Source organism: Equus asinus, chromosome X (genome assembly GCF_041296235.1).
Source record: "Equus asinus isolate D_3611 breed Donkey chromosome X, EquAss-T2T_v2, whole genome shotgun sequence".
NCBI classification, from domain to species: domain Eukaryota; kingdom Metazoa; phylum Chordata; class Mammalia; order Perissodactyla; family Equidae; genus Equus; species Equus asinus.
In genome coordinates this window covers 139879396-139897021 of record NC_091820.1, presented here as the reverse complement: position 1 = coordinate 139897021, position 17626 = coordinate 139879396, and the positions used below count along the sequence as shown (strand labels likewise).

Here is a 17626-nt window from a genome sequence, read left to right as displayed (position 1 = left end):
ATGGTTCGTTTGCATTATTTAAGAAATCTTTCTCTACCTCAAAATCTAAAAGTTCCTTGCAGATGTTTTCTGTCACAAGACTTAAAAGTTGTGTTTTTTGATACTTAAGTCCTTAATCCATCTGGAATACAATTTTTTTTTCTGCATGTGGCATGGAGGAGGGTTCCAGTTTCATCTCTTTCAATATAAGTAACCATTTTCCAGCTTCAGCTAATGTGAAGTTCCTCTTGACTTACTTAACATGCCACCTCTATCATATACCGCAGTTCTACGCATGCAAGTGTGTGCTTTCGTTCTCCAATCTATCCCATTGCTTGATGAGCCTACCCCTGAACCAATATCACACTGAATTGCAATAGCTCTTTCTCTCTCTCTGTCTTTCTCTCTGTCTCAGTCTTCTACAGTTCCTTTAGCGTAATCTTGGGGAAGGGAGCCATCAATCATGTGACCTCAAGCTTCTTAGCAGAGAAAACTGGGCGATCCAGCTCCAAACTCTTGCCCTTGGATTTTCTCCTCTTGGGTATGAGCTACTGGAAAGTCCAAATAAGATTACACAGAGTAATGATCTGCTTATAATACTGTGAGGTTACTAGCTTGGGGTACAGGGGGCCAGGTTTTTTAATCAGGTAAAGGTGTTTACAGATGGTGAACAACCCTGAGCCCTGTAAACCCAGTAAATGTGTGTTTTGTTCAAAAAGCCTTCCATCATTTACACTGCTGTTTTAACGCCATCAAGGCGTTAGGATGCTAAGGAATCCTGCTCTAGGACTCCTGAGGGATATCGGCTCCCTTGGTTTCACTGATCCCTCAAAATTTTTACGGCACTAACAGCAGGAGATGTGGCCTCAGACAACTAAAAACAGTTTGCTGTTGGAGGCAATCAGGTCTTTCATCAGTGAACTGCAGACAGCAATGTAAATTACAGGGTACCAGCAGCGTGGGAGCCTTAAGAGCGTTTTCGCAACGTCCTGTGCCCGCATCGACTTACGGGTAGAGCCTCCAGTTGAAGGGGCGGTTCCCTTCCATCCCCACGAATTTGGCTAGGGTGTGGTCGGTACGCTCAACCAGCTCGAGGCTGGAGGGCCCTCCGCAGTTTGGGCGCCCTTTTCTTTATTCCCACAACCCCTCTGGGATTTGGCGGAGGCGAGAGCCGCGCCTCCTTGCGGCCCTCAGGCGCCCAACGCCGGGTTTCGCGGGGGCCGAGGCGTGGGCGGGTCCACGGGCGGGGCGTGGGCGGAGCTCCGCCCACACGCCGCCCGGCGCGCAGCCTGCGGGGTGGTGACGGGCCCAGCCGCGCCGCGTCCGCGCCGCCGCAACCATTCCCCAGGCCCAGGGCGCTCGCACTCCAGGCTCTGCTCGGCCCGGAGTCACTGCATTCCCGCGTCCCGGCTCCTGCAAGATGACGCTGAAGGCGAGCGAGGGCGAGGGCGGGGGCAGCATGCGCACGGCGCTCTCCGACCTCTACCTGGAACACTTGCTGCAGAAGCGCAGCCGGCCCGAGGTGAGCGGGCCCCGCGGGGCCCCAGGGCGCGGTGTGCGGGGTCAAGACTCAGCTCCAGGCCGCGCCGCCCGCCGCAGGACCTCACCCATCTGTGGCCCTGTCCTTGGGGGGCCTGTCCCAGGGTGGAGGCCGTGGCGGCCAGCGGAATTCGCGCGGGGCTTCGGGTGCGGTGGGTCCTTGGCCCCAGCAGCCCTTCTAGGTGGGAATCAGGAGAGGTCGCGACCTGGACAGAGCGCTTGCTAAGGTCACGGAAAACTTCTTCGTGGACGGAAGTCAGGGTAACAGAAAGACTTTAAGGAACAGATCCAAGAGTGGCTGGGTTGTTGTTGAAATGCTTGTATTTGGGTCACCAGAAAGGGTTATAAAAGCCAAATCTGGCTCTAAAGTGCTCACTCACTGTCCCTCTGCATTTAGGCAAGGCCCCTTGTGTAGCGTGCAAATGAAATGGCCTGTGTGTCCTTGTGGGGGGACAAGGAATCCAAGGATTTCAGAGGTAATTCTGCCCTCCAGATTCCTGTGATGGCTGGTTAATAGCTGTTAACCTCTACCTTCAAAGATGTCCAGAGGAGAGGTTGATCATTTTCTTATTATCTCTCATAATTCTGGATGTGGGTTGGACCCAGCAAGGTAAGCTTGTCACTCAGAGTCTCTCAGGCCCTTGGGCAAAGCCACCAGAGTGTTCACTCACTCACTCACTCGTCTGGAGGCTGAGGCTGGCTCTCAGTTGAAGCCATCAGCCAGAGGACAGAGCAGCAGCCCTTCCTGGTGGCCAGGCATCAACAGTGAATATCCACAGAGACACAGAGAGAGAGCCAGGCAGAGGCTGTGTTACCTTTGATGACCCAGCCTCGAAGTCACAGCGTGAATCTCTTTCCTAGACTTAGAGATCTTCCAGGGCAAGGCTGTTTCATGCACACTTTTTAAATTTTAAATGCCTAATACATGGGTCCTCATAAATGTTTGCTGAATTAGTAAATGACTGAAGAGGTTTAGAGATTTAACATAACCTTCTGCTTTCATAGATGACCAAACTGAAGATCTATGAGGTAAGGCAAACAGAGCCTCAGAACTGAGGCTAGATTTTGTACCTGCAGAGTCAAAGCTCACTGTTACTTTCTGCTCCACCACTTTGCCTCTCCTTTATACTGCACTCAGTGTGGTGTTCATACAAATCATGATCACCATACTCTAGGCAGAAAGGAGTGCCGCAGTGAACAGGTGGGGAAGATGCCATTCTTATTCAGATGACAAGACAAAATTGGAAGTTATGCTGTGGAATGTGCACTAGCAGGGAATCAGGGTCTGAAACTACCTGGTTCCGCATAAGCTTGGACACGTGATATTTTTTCTTCCCCATAATCAGCTCACTTGGCTGAGCCTTAACTTTTTCAAAAAACCTCTTTATTAAATTGACTTTGGGCAGCTTTCTTGAGGTATAATTAGCATACATTTAACTCACAAATTTAATTGTGCAGTTTGATGAGATTTGACAAATGCATACAGTCATGTAACCATCACCAAAATCATGATATAGAACATTTGCATCACTCCAGAAAGTTCCCTTGAGGTCCTCTACAGTCACTCCCCCCTGCCCTCTGGAAACTGGGAAACCACCCTGGAAATGGATCTGCTTTCTGACACTATCATTTTGCCTGTTCAAGACTGCCTTATAAACGGAATCCAGCTATGTGCAGTCCTTTCCCTCTGGCTTCTTTCCCTCAGCACGACCTGAGCCCCGTCTATAACTCAATGACCAGACCTTGTGTAAACCTGTCTGCTCCTTGTGGGCTGGCTGGAGAGATTGTTTGCCTTGTTGAAAAGAGGCCTCATCACTACAAGAGTTATGTTGTGGGCGCATCCTCTGAGTAAACAGTAGTTTTTGTGAAGCCGTGAGTTTACCCTAAAATACTGGCTGCAGTTTGTTTTGGTGTTATTCAAGGATTCCAAGAAGGTGAAATAAGAAAACTTGCTAAATTCCTGAATGAAATAGCATCCCACTCTACTAAGGTGTGGACATCAGGGGGAGAATCTCCGCATGGTGAGGGGTGGCTTGATCCCACGAACCTGCTAATTCTTATTTCTTAAGGTTCTCCTTCTCTTTGAGGCTCTTTCTAGTCTTTGCTGCCAACACTAGGTTCTGCCTTTCACTCACTGTGGCCCTGAGCAAGCTGCTGAAGCTCTCTGTGCCTTAGGTTTCTCTTCTTTGTAAAATGGACCTGCTTGGAGGGTTGTGGTGATGTTTACCCGAGGCAATGCTTGTCAAGCACTTTGAACCACACTAGGACATCCAACATCACCCTAAGAGCTGCCTGGCTAGTAGCAGTCAGCACGTTTTCCTATACTTCCTATACGTTCCCAAGAGGCAGGAAAGCCTGTGAGGAAGTTGTTAGCTTTAATGGAATTCATAAAATTATGTTGTTAAAGGCTTCATTTAAGGGGATTGCTTTCTGAAAAGTTCTAAAGACTCAAAACCCAGAGTTTCACTTCTGATCATAGTCCACATCTAATATTGAAAAAGTATTGTCAGAAGATAATTTTGCAATAGGTTTGAACTGTAGCCTGTCTCCCGTATTTAAGTATATTTCCTTCCTTGGAGAAACTAATTTTATAAGCTCTCTCTGGCTTTATTCTTTATGGCAGTATCCATTAATGCACATAGAATTGGTTGTAAAATTCCTAACACTGCTTTTTCTCTTCGGTTGTATTTGAAGCGGCACTTTTCCCATGACCTGAATGAAGCAAGGGCGAGAATCCCTGAAAATTCTCTTGGGCCTGTGCTACGTCAACAAGTGGCCTAAGCAATAAATCAGGCTCCAGGTGTGTTTCTACTGAGAAGACCGGTCTGTTGATTCTTAGGCCATCAGATGCAGCATTACTCTACTCCATACTGGTAATCAGTCATTCTGACACAGGATTGTTGATTGCCTACTGTGTACAGGCTTGGTGCTGGGGCCAAGAAGGAAGGAAGGAAGGACACAGAGGCAGGTGTGAGGTGTCAGGAAGTTGTCGGAGCCTGAGTCGTGCAGTCTCTAGGATGTAATTGGCAAATAGCACTCCAGGCAAGGGGGACTGCCTGTGCAAAGACATCGAGGTTGTTGCCAGGTGTGGCACCTTCTGGGCTGGCAAGAAGTTGAGTCTGGCCAGTCTGTGGTGTGCATTGTCAGTGAGGCTGCTCCTGATGCTCTCTGATTTTGCCTGAAGAAGAACTTTGCTCCAGACTTGGATCTGGTTGCTTCATTTGAGGAGGAAATTTTTCCATTTGAGGTTTTTCTTTTCACAGAAAGGATAATAGAAAATAAACTGTAACTTTCAAAATATTTAGTCCTCTCCCCACTTTTCCCAGTACATGGTGTGGTCTCAGCCTGTCTGGCTCCTTCCCTGCCCTTCCCTTCAAGGAACTTTATGACTGCCTTTCAAAAGTAAAGGACTTGGTATACCCATTGTGACCACTGGAAGCTAAGGAGGTTAGAGTTTTATCATGTAAATTCTAGTCAATATTTTAAATTCAAGAAGATAACCTTTTCTAACTCTTGTTCTCTGACACTGAATTAGGTATTTCAGGTCAAGATCAATTCCCTTAAATCAGGGGTAATCAGTTAACATTTCATTGATGCAGAGATTTTTCTCCTAAGCAGTGAATTGCTCAGACCTTTCAGTGTTGTTAAAAAAGGAGGACTCTGGGTGTGGAGTGTAGAAAGGCCAGAGTAAATCCCCAGATTTCCAAAATTGGCTGGGAGAGGGGAAGTGACCTCAGGGGTGGGGAACAGGAAGAAAAGCTCTGAATTAGGGAACCAGAGTACAACTTTTACAACATGGAATTTTCTTTTCTGATTCTTCACTTTTTCTTTTTTTCCTTCATTTAAAGACATATACATGAGCAAAGCACATACATAGGTTTTTGCTCAGAAGTCGCCTTCCCTGCATGGCCTACTTAGAATTGCAAACCCCCTCGCCCCATTTCTGCTTTATTTTCCTCCATAGCATGTATCATCATCTTTGAATATTCTCTCTAACCAATGGATTGTTTAGTAGCTGAATCTGCCCACTGGAATGCCAGCTTTGTGAGTGTGGGGTTCTTGTCTCTTACTCACTGCTCTCTCCCAAGCACCTCGATAAATCTTCCTTAGATAAGTTACTAGTTCTCTTAGGGGGATTCTAGCTCTGAAAGAGCTCGCCTTGCCCAAGCCATATGGAGGAAAAGCCCTCTTGTTGCTTGGACCCCAGGTGAGGAGATGACTTGGGAGCTGCATCCCCAAATACCCCTCTGTCCTCCTCATATAAAGGCCGCCTCTGTGCTGCACGTTTTGGGAGGCACTGTGCCTGCATTCTCTCCTTGAACCCTCACAAACTCTGAAGTCCATACTCTTAATTTGAGTCCTGGAGTCTGAGACTTACTAGTCCTTTAACCTCTGACAAGTTTCTAAACCATTTTGCCCCTCTGAATATTGATGGCAAAATGGTACTGAGGATTTCACGGAGGGTGTTATGTGCACAGTCTGGGTGCTGGTTTAATGGCTTCACAGTCCTGTGCTTCTTTCTATGTGGGGCTACTTGGGTTTCCTGTTTACCTTCAGCGGAGGGAGAAGCCTTGGCTTGTGTACATAGTACGTTGGGTGGATAAAGCACTTTGCACAAGGATCTTTAGAGACTTGGCCTTTGGATTGATGTATGTGTTCTCCAAAAGATTTAGTGCCTGTGAAACAACATGCCTAGTTAATGTATGATTTTGACACAGTGCCTGCCAGAAAATCTTGACTCTTAGGCCTTCCTCTCTCCCCAATTCATTTCCCCAGCTCTTGTTGTCTGTGGTTAAACAGTGCTCACCTTGAAGCACTCTTGGTTTTCTCCTAGTTTCCCTTGTTTTTCTCTCAAGTGGAGTAGGATCTCAGCCAGGCCAAGAGTTGGTGCTTGCCCGGGGCTGCAGCTGTCTGCAGTGCCCAGGGTCTGCGCTCTTTGGGGATCGCCGCCTTCTTGGCCAGGCCTTCTCCTAAGACTCCATATGGGAGTGGTTGGCAAAGAGCCCAACAGTAGGCTGAACGTATGTTTGTTCTCTCCTCCATTCACTGTCACTCACTCTAATCCCATTGTTTGGATGAGAAAGCCAACTGGAGTTGCCCCTGCCTTATTCACCCCACCACCGCCCAACCCCCGCCAAGTTTGTTTTTCATCTCTTTTTTAATCTCAACTTCCTTTGAGCAGCTGCCTCTGCCCTTTGAACCCCAATGCAGCTGTTTCCTCCGAGGGCGTTCAGAGCAGCAGGCGCTGCCACTCTAGCAACTTTGTGTGATTAAAGGCCAAGAGGCTGCAGAGCAAAGACCAGACATGGAGTCATGGGCGGGAGTTTACGCCCTCGTTTCTCCCGAATCTGAACGGAGCCATTCCCACCCTGCCTTGTCATTGGTTGGGGACAGGCCCCCCCAGAGCCCTGCGACCTCCCATGTCCACTGGAGATGAGGGTGGCGGTTTTGAAGTCATGAAGGAAGCTCTGTGGATTGGAATCTAGTACCTTTGACTTTTATTATTTCTTCAACATTGCTCATGTCATTTACCAATTGCATTGCATTGGTGGTGATGATGGTGGTAATGACTCAAAAACATTGTAGCATCTGCCTTGGTAGTCATTCCTGTTATCACTTAGAGCTGGGCACTGTCCTATGTGCCTGGGTGCATGAGTGAATAAACCAGATGAAGATCTCTGCTTGTGTGGGCCTTATGTTCCAGATTGGGGACACAAAATAAACAGAATAACAAATAACATAGATATGGCACACTGGACTGTATTACCAGCTGCTGAAACAAGAAAAGTTAGAGTGGATCAGGAGCCAGGACAGGTGCCTGGTACATGGCAGGTGAGTAGATGAACAAGTGGGACAGACTGGAGTGTAAGTTGTCAGTCTCTATCAGTTAGTTATCCTGAGGCAAAAGCAGATAACTTCCCCTTTCTCCTAAGCTCAGTCTGGCTCAGTTGTGTAGCAGGAAGACTGGGATGCAACTTCATCAGGCAGAGCTTGTGTCTGAATCTCGATTCTTCTGTCTTCGCCTCCCACTGAAGAGCAGACTTCTCTTTGGTCTCATCCCCCTGAGGATGCCATCCTCTACACCATTCAGAAAGCCACTGTGAAGCTCCATTGCTGACAACTTTGGTCTGTGTCCCTTGAGTGCTTACAGTCTAAGACAATCTTAAACTTGATGGAGGATATCTTCCCCATTTTTCGTTTATGTTGGATGAATGAGTGAATGAATGATTCCTCCTTATCATGAGCTGCTGAAGGTCAGAGACCATGACTTAACTACGTCAAGATCTCCTGCGTTTAATGTAGTCTCGGACCTATAGATTGAATGAAGGAGTCACTTTTACTCCGTGTGTGTGTGTGTGTGTGTGTGTGTGTGTGTGTGTGTGTATGTACAGAGAGACATCAAGTGTATATCTGCATATCCCTGCTCCTATGGTTTTCTGTAGTGAGGAGATATAGGGGCCTAGTTGAAGCAGTTTGCTGTAGGGTGAGGTTGAGGACAAGCTGGTCCTCTCTGAGTAGTCCAGGAAAGCTTCACTGAAGACAGGCCCTGGGGAGTGTGTCTTAGGAAGACAGGGTGGCCCGGCACAGGTTCATGGTGGCAAAGATTTGCTTTTGGAGGCCTCACTATTGTGAGTTAGTTCTTTAGTTACCACATTGGAGGTTTCCATTTATCTTAGTCATCAGTTGCAACTTCTGGGTGAGTGTGATAGTGACTCTTAGTCATCGCAAAGGCGACTTGATGGATAAGCACATTTGAAAGACCAACCTTTGGGATAGCAACTCTTGAACTTTTCTGGCTGCAATGTGTTCTGCCTCTGGTAAGCTTTGCTGAGTACTTAATTTAAAGGCTGACGTGTTAAAAGCAATCTTTTAATAAAGCTGAATAAGAAGAATATGATGTAAGGGTGGTAGTTTATCTGCCTGTTCTAGGTGCACTATCGTGTAGGCTTCTCCCCCTTTCAAAGGTCATTTTGTGTTCTCAGGACTAAGACTTTCGAATCTATCATTGTTTAGAACGTTATGCAGGGGCCCATCAAGTCTGGAAACACAGGTGAATCATCATAGATGGTTTATTGATGGTACATTATAGCACATGATAAAATCATATGATCCACGTTTCCAGATTTCATGGCCACCTGTGTCCTACTGTAGTTACCGACACACAGAAATGATCTTGGCTGATAAGCCCATAGAATTAATTTCTGAGTTTGGTTTTCAGCTTTCTCAGCCCCACAGTTGCTAGTGATAAGAGATTTGTAAGTCAGGGTCAAGGAAGGTCTTGAGTTTTATTTCATGCTTTGAAGCCAGAAATTTGAGATTTGAGCTCATCATTTTTTCACAGCAATCATTCAGTCAGTGCCCTGGAATTCTTCATCGTAGACATTTACTCTATAATACATGCACATGGTAAAAACATACAAATAGTATAGATGGTTAATTTGAAAAAGGAATTCTTTTCGCTGTGTTTATTCCAGTTTTCTTGAATCTGCTTAAAGAGGTATTTGATCTCATGCCTCTTAAATGGATCTGTGGCAGTAGCTACTAGCTTTGAAGAGTTTTAACCACATGGTCCCAGGTAACCATGGGCAATGCTTTGAGGAACTGTTTGGTCATGGTGTATCATGGCCTCTTACTTTCCCATCCCAGAATATGAATGGAAATCTCAGTCTGCACACCAGTCCTGTATATTGCATATTTCTCCAGGATCTGTTGCCTGGACCCATTTTTTAGTACCAAGCTCTCTTAGTTATAGTTCTTTCGTTGCAAACAAGCACTGTTTGCCAGCCATTTTGCTAGTTATTTTATGCAGTAAGCTCAACTGACTCTACTAGGAGCGCAATAATAGTACAGTATCAAAACCATGGAATTGACCTTGGTACAATGTGTGAGTATAGTTCTATGCCATCCTGTCACGTGTGTGGATATACGTAACCACCACCACAATCAAAATACAGAACTGTTCCCTGGTGCTGCCCCTTCATAGTTACATCTCCCCTCACCCCCGACCCATGGCAACTATTAATATCCTCGTCATCTCTTTAATTTTGTCATTTTTACAAGAGTGTTATATAAATGGAATCATATAATATGCAACCTTTTGAGATTGGCTTTTTTCCCTCCTTAGAATGCCTTTGAGATCCATCCCAAGTTGTGTGTATTAATAGTTTGCTCCTTTTTTTGTTGGTGAGATGTGTTCCATGGTATGAATGGATCATAGTCTCTTGAACTGTTCGCCTGTTGTAGGCCATTCTGGTTGTTTCCAGGTTTTGGCTATTATGAATAAACCTCTTATGAACCTTCATGTGCAGGTTTTGTGTGAACGTTTCTCTTGGGGTGCCCTTGCTGGGTTGTGAGGTAGTTGTTTAGTTTTTTAAGAAAGTGCTCAACTCCCTTCCTGAATGGTTGTGCCATTTTACATTCTCAACAGCAATGGATGAGAGATTCACTTTCTTTGCATCCTTGTCAGTGTTTAGTGTTATCACTCTTTCTTTAATCTCAACTAAACTGACAGGTATGTAGTAGTATCTTATTATGCTGTTCATTTGCATTTCTCCCTGATGGCTGATGGTATTGCACATCTTTTCATATCCTCATTTGCCACCCTTCCTTACATATCCTCCTTAGTGGAATATTTGTTCCTGTCTTTTGCCCATTTTCTAATTAGATTGTTTTTATTGTTGAGTATTGAACATTCTTTATATATTCTAGGTACTAGTCTTTTGTTGCGTGTGCAGTTTGCAAATGTTTCTCCCAGTCCATAGCTTGTCTTTTTATCATCTTCACACAGACTTTCATAGAGCAGAAGTTTTTAATTTTTAAGAAGTCCAGTTTGTCAATTTCTGCTTTTATGAATCTGTGTGTCTATAGCACACAGTCTTGATTGCTGATAACTATGTAAGTCTCGAAACTATGTAAACTGAGTCCTTCTACTTTCTTCCTTTGCAAAATTGTTTTAGTTACTCAAGGGCCTGTGCCTTTACATCAGGTACATGAGTTTTTAAAAAGTCATCCAGAGGTGCTTTTAGTATAACCTACATGGATCAGGTGAGTGAAGCCACTTGTGTGTAAGGAAAAATAACATCCCAGGTGCAGGAGAATCAGCAGCCGAACTTGACTTCCATCCCAGGGAACAGTACAGAATGGCCTGGAGAGCGTGTGCCCATCTGCAAGGCCAGCCTTCCGTAGCCCTGTGAGGAGACAGGTTCAACGGTGCCAAGTATTCTGAGATTTTAATGAGAGATTGGAATCTCCTGATTTTTACTTCCCGAAACGAAAGTATGTGGTTGGAATGAAACAGATTTGTGAGCCATCAGTTTGCAACTTCTGCCTTGTTGGTTACACCTGGAGCTTTAAATTATACGTTTATTCCTTCATTTATTGTTCCACTCACTGTAGTGACAAGTTCAGTGGCCCCTTCCCTTCATTTCTTTTCTTCTCTCAGCTTCTGCCATGTATATGTATATCTTAATATTGTCACAGTGTTGACACTTACAGTCTGCTCTTTGACTATAATTGTTTCATGACTTGTCTGTAGGTAGATTCTATGAAGGGAAAGTTAGCAGTTTTTATGTTGTAATGACTGGTTGCCAACCCAACAGCTTTATCCCACTTTTCGCTTGTCTCACTTCTCCCTGGCTGATGAGACATGAACATATGTCCTCTGGAGAAGTTCTGGGACAAATGCCACTGACCTCGCCCTTCTTCCTTCTTCCTGCCTTGAAAGTGGAGCTAAAGGCCAGATTGGTAGTTTTTTGGGAGATGCTTTCACCCCAAGCCTCATTTCTTTCTTTCTCTGTCCAGGGACTTCCAAGCCCCAGCCTGCTGTGCTCTGCAGAGTGGCCGATTTCTCTTCTGTGCACATTCTAGGCTCTGCTGTCTCAGCTCTGCTTGAACAATGACCATTCCCCCAATCTGCTTTCTGTCTTCCAGAAAGTTATTGAAATCTCTCATCCCTGATGACTTCCTTATGTTTTCTTCTTTTTTTGTGGGTTTCTAATTCCCTCCCCACTTTGCTCTCATTTAGCAGAGTCCAGGGTACACCCAAGTACTCAGGCTGCCAACTTGAACCTGAATCACAATCACTGAGGAAAATTCTATCTCGCCAGAATAGAAAGTATTGTACTTTGTAGAGCTTTTAGGAATAACATGTCTTCATTTCCCTGTATAGAAATTAATTAAAACTGAAGGGATGCACGAAATTTTGAATGCAAACGTTTTCTGTAGTGGTGTCTTTCAGGATTCTGAAGATATCTCAGCACTCCCTACAGAGAGAGTGGTGCAACATCTTCATGACGACAGCCCGCATTTCCTTCACCCCCATCCTGTAGTCACCCAGTTCCCTTCCCTAGGAGCAACCACTTCCAGAGACAGCATATGCATTTACACGCAAATATAAATGTATTCATTTTTTTCACTGTTTATGCTGATAATAGCATACCTTTCCTCACTCTGTCCTTTTTTTTTTCCCGCTTGACAATATATCTTTAAGATTATCCTCAGAGCCTCCTTTTCATTGCTACCTGGTGTCTGTATGCCGGGCTGCCCCCATACTGATGAAGTGTTAACTGTATTGTGGGATCACCTGAGGTAGAGTACCTTGAAGTTATGTGGAGTTCTGTGCCCCCAGGTATCACAAGTCAATTTTCTAAATACAACCCTATCTTAGACAATTCTGCTTTAATAGCGATGCCATGTGACTCAGCGTCATGTGAGTGTTTTGAAATTCTAGTTGCTACACAAGGAAGTTTCCCTTTCTCAGTACTTCCCTCATTTGAAGCCACTCAGTAACTAACACTTATCAGAGTTTCTACTGACCTCTTAGAAAGGATGAAGTAAATTAAAATGTTACTTTATATTATTTTGTAAGAAACACTCCCTGTCTTATGAGACATATGTTCATCTACAAGCCTCTACCTTCCTTGTCTCTGATCTTCCAGTCGTTTTTCCTCTAGGCTCTTGAGTAGACCATTGGACACTGCCCAGGAGTGAATGGATGAATACATCTACTTCTAAATCTAGATAGATAGATAGATAGATAGATAGATAGATATTCCCACCTGGGATACTCCCACTTCTCCTTCCCCATGGAATGGGTGATATGTGCACAACTCACAGCCTACCCACTGGGAAGATCTTCCCTTGGGCCAGCTCCTATGGCCTAGTGGTTAAAGTTTGGCATGCTCTTCTTCAGTGGCCAGGGTTCAGTTCCCGGGCCTAGAACCACAGCACTTGTTTTTTTAGCTTCTATGCTGTGGCAGCAGCTCACATACAAAAAAGGAGGAAGATTGGCACCAGATGTTAGCTCAGGGTGAATCTTCCTCAGCCAAAAAAAAGGATCTTCCCTTCCTGCTGTCGTTGAAGGGCACCCCTAGATGTGGCTGGAATGCAGCTGCCATCCATTTTCAGCTTGTACTCATATACCAAATTGACCCTTCTATAAGCTAAGCTTGGGCCTATTCCTCTTCCTCCAGCCATATTATTTTTGATTTAACATTTTCTCTGGGGTGGATGGGGGGCACTTTCAGAAGTTTCCACTTGGCCTTCCCCACTGTGATAGCTCTTACCCTAAGCCCTGGGCAACTGCAACATTAATAGATTAGAAAGATGAGGAAGAAAACAGCAAAGGAGACAGAACGAGTGTTTCGAGAAGAGAGTGATCATCTGGGAGATTCAGCCATGTTGTGGTATAGCAGTAGTTATTTATTCTCACTGGTGTGTGGTATCCAATGGATGGCTGTGCCACAGTTTATTCATCATACTGCTGATGGACTTTTGGGGTGCTTCCAGATTTGGGCTTTTAAGAATAGTGTTGCTCTGAAAAGGGCACACCACTTCCATGGGATTCCTGCCCAAAAATGCACAACCTCAATCTAATCATGAGAAAACATTGGACAGACTCAAACTGAGAGACAGTCAACAAAACAGTAGGCCTGTCCTCTTCAAAAACGTCAAGGTCATGAAAGACAAAAAGCCTGAGGAACTTTTCCAAATTAAGGGAGGCTAAAGAGATGTGAAAACTAAATTCAGTGCATGATCCTGGATTGGATCTTGGTCTAGGGAAAGAATATATATACCTATAAAGGACATAATTGGGACACTTGAAATTTGAATGTACACAGAGAAGCTGATGGTAGTATGGTCTCAACACTATATTTGCTTTCTTTCTTTCTTTTTGATGAGGAAGATTGGCCCTGAGCTAACATCTGTTGCCAGTCTTCCTCTTTTTGCTTGAGGAAGATTGTCGCTGAACCAGCATTTGTGCCAATCTTCCTCTACTTTATGTGGGATGCCACCACAGCATGCCTTGACGAGTGGTGCTAGGTCCACGCCTGGGATCCGAGCCTGCAAACTCCGGGCCACCAAGGCAGAGTGTGTGAACTTAACCACTACACCACCAGGCCAGTCCCTAAATTTTCATTTTTGAGAATGTTTTTGTTCTTAGAAAACACACAGAACCTTTTACGGGTTAAGGACCATGATGTCTTTGGATTATGCTCAAGTGATTCAAAAATTAAATTTTATAATATTAAAACAAAAACATTGCTGTGATGACATTGCCCTCTACATCTTCTGGCGCACATGGTATGTGTCTCTGTTGGGTGGATGTGGAATGCCTGGGTCCAAGATGCATCGTATGCATGAGGCTTCCAGTTCTCTGCTCCATGGCTTGCGTTTTCACTCTTTTAATGCCATTTCCCCCCAGTATTTTGTTTGAAATTTTTCAAACTTACTGAAAAGATGAAAGGATTTTATAGTAACACCCATTTACCACACCTCCTAGATTCTACAACTGACATTCTTCCATGTTTGCTTTATCATATATCTATCCAAAAACCATCCAACTCTCTACTTTTTTTTTGCATTTCAAAGTAACTTGCAGACATCAGGGCACTTTACCCCTAAAACCTTCAGCACGCATATCATTGGCTAGAGTTCAATATTTATTTATGTTTTTTTTTTATTTTGGGCTAAAATTTACATTCAGTGAAATGCACTGGATGAGTTTTAACAAATGTATACGCCTGTGTAACCCTACCCCCTGTCATGATACAGAACATTACCAGCATCCCAGAAGGTTCTCTCATGCCCCTTCCCAGCTATCCCTTCCCATCCCATTAGAGGCAACCACTGTTTTAATTTTTTTTTTTTGCTGTAGTTTTGCTTGTTCTATAACCTCATTAATTGTATCATATAGTATGTACTCTTTTGCACAAGGCTTCTTTCACTCAGCAGAATGCTTTTGAGATCGTTCGTGTTGCTGCATGTATCGGCAGCTCGGTCCTTTTCTACGGACGTGGCACGAGTGGTGTATGCATTCTCCTGTGGATGAACACCTGGGTTGTTTCCACTTTTCAGCTTTATGAGTAAAGCTGGTATGAACATTCGTGTATAAGCCTTTTTGTGAACATCTGTCCTCTTTTCTCTTGGGTGCATACCTAGGAGTGAGATTGCTGGGTCGTAGGGTGAATGTGTGTTTAACTTTATCTAAGAAATTGCCAAACTGTTTTCCACCATGGCTGCACCATGTAGCATTCCCGCCGGCAGTGGATGAGGGTTCCAACACTTGGCATCATCTGTCTTTCATTTTAGCCTTCCCAGTGGGTGTGCAGTGGTGTCCTGTTGTGGTTTTAATTTGGATTTCCCTCGTTACAGTGATGTTGAGACCTTTTTCGTGTGCTTATTGGCTATTCATATGTTTTCTTTGGTGAAGAGTCTGTTAGCAAATCTTTGGTCCATCTTTTCATTGTTTGTCATCTTGTTATTGAGTTGTAAGAGTTCTTTATATGTTCTAGATACAAGTCTTTTGTCAGATGTAAGTATTGTAGATTTTTACTCTCAGGCTGTGCCCTACCTTTCCAGTTTCTTCAGTGTCTTTTGGTGAGAAGTTGTTAGTTTTGATGGTCAGTCATTTGCTTTTATGATTATTGCTCTCCGTGTCTACTAAAACTGCCTCAGTGGAGGTTTTGAATGAACAGATCTTCTTAATCTTAAAGTATTTATCTTTTTAGTTTTCATTTTATAGGTAGAATCTTTTATGTCATATGTAAGATATTTTTCCCTCCTCCAAGGTTAGGAAGATGTGCTCTGTTTTCTTCTCCAGGCTTGGCTATTTCACATTTGGAGCTCAGTCCACCTGGAATTGGGTTTGGTACGTAGAATGAGGTGGGAATCAACAATTATTTTTCCTATATGCTTACCTGATTGATCCAGCACCGTTTATTGCAAAGACCATCCTTTCCTCACTGCACAGCAGCATCTCCTTTATCATAAATCAGCTGACTGTGTATGCGTGGTGTGTTTCTGCACTTTCTATTCTGTTACAGTGGTCTTTTGTCTATCTTCCTGCCGATGCCACAGTGCCTTAAATTACTTCAGGTTTATAATAAAGAGGTCTTGCTATCTAGTAATGTAAATTGTCCACTGGGGGAAAGAGGTCGCAGTGAGATGGCAGGAGGGGTAGTGATGATCTCTTCTAGGTGGCCACTCTGATTTCGACCAGTAGTATTGTTATCAGCATAGGCCAGGGGTGGGTCCTAAGCATCTAATTCTTCAGTCCAGGTACAGTTTCTTTGTAGCCTAAGAGATGATTTGTGAGAGACTGATGCTGACCTGAATCACCTTTACTGCTGTGTGACCCAGAGTGTCAGGTTGCTGGAGGAAGTAAAAAGGGAAAAGAGCAATTGGGTCTTGTGCTCACCCATGCGCCTGTCACTGGAGAGGCGCTTGTTGTTTGGAACAGGAACGGCCGTTGTCATCCGTGCTCGCTTCTCCCCTTTATTGATGTGTTCCTCCTGCAGTTGTCCCCTTCTGCCTCCTCCCATTACGAATTAATTCCACCCTGGGTCTTTGCTTTAGAGTTTGTGCGTGCGCGCGTGTGTGTGTGGGTACGCACACACCATACAGGCACACTGCTCCTCAACAGAAACCATGGGGGCCCAATGTGCATTAGAAATCAGAATTTTCCAACTTGTGTTATATTTTATGTAATACCGCAAGCAGGATCCAGGATACTACCGTATAAATCAAACACATTAATATTTATACAGTAAGCTGTATAAACGAGTCTATTAAGTTGGATAAATAAAGCTTACAAACAGCTTCACATCAATTCAAGTGAGATTGGATGCCAAACTTATGAAATAACTGTTGGTTTTCAGAGCCTTTTGGATTTTAGAATTGCAGTTACAGACTAACGGTGGGCCTTGACTGCTTACTTTATACATTGCTCTGTTATTTTGACCTGACAGGCTGTGTCACACCAATTGAATGCCGTGACTGAGGACATGTACACCAACGGATCTACTGCCCCAGGTAGCCCTGCCCAGGCCAAGGGACAGGAGGTGCGGAAGGTGCGACTCATACAGTTCGAGAAGGTCACAGAGGAGCCCATGGTAATTCCTTGTCATAGTCTCACCTATTGGTTACTCTCGACCCCATGAGTCCCTGGGCCACAAGAGGAAACACAGAAGGCTACTCATGGAGTTAGGGAAGCAGCCAGCTCCCATATTGTCTCTTCATCCACATCTCAAGCTCCTCCTCCAAGTGGGCTTCAGGCCCATTCTAGTTGAGGACCACCCCAGGTATAGATGGAAAATATTTCTCCTGAGAAATCGCTTTAAATTGTCTGAAAGATAACCTCCGAAAGAGCTTAAAATAAAGCTTCGTGTGCCATTGTCTTTATTTCAGGGAATCACTCTGAAGCTGAATGAAAAGCAGTCTTGTACAGTAGCAAGAATTCTTCATGGCGGCATGATTCATAGACAAGGTACTTGAGTAGGGGGCTCCTAGGTGGTGTTTCATTCAGAGATTAATCATTTACTCCCTGTTCAGTGGGACATGAAGTTCATAGTCTTCAAAACTGGGAGCATTTTTGTGTGTGTGCTAAGAACATTTTGTATTTTAATGTATTATTTTGTTCTCTCACCCCCCAAAATAGCTTTTACTAAATGATGCGTCTGAAAATGCGTTTTGGGTGTTTTAGCTACACAACAAAGAAACATCTTATTTGCTGGTGAACGAAGAGGACTGAGAACTCTGCCCTGCTTTGTGTCATAGCTCTGCTAGTTCCAGGGGACTTGGAGGACGGGGTCTTTTATTCTATGGCGGG

The 17626-nt window shown here is 44.4% G+C and overlaps 1 protein-coding gene across 1 annotated transcript in view; it reads left to right on the top strand.

Moving 5' to 3' along the window:
- The first annotated feature begins 1144 nt into the window (after positions 1 to 1144).
- The window catches only part of MPP1 (MAGUK p55 scaffold protein 1), a 31609-nt gene continuing 15127 nt past the window's right edge, over positions 1145 to 17626 (top strand). Inside the window, exons 1-3 of the mRNA XM_044764203.2 lie at positions 1145 to 1501; positions 16767 to 16910; positions 17206 to 17284. Coding sequence (XP_044620138.2) covers positions 1400 to 1501; positions 16767 to 16910; positions 17206 to 17284 — 325 coding nt within the window. The 5' untranslated portion in view covers positions 1145 to 1399. The remainder of the gene's footprint in view (positions 1502 to 16766; positions 16911 to 17205; positions 17285 to 17626) is intronic.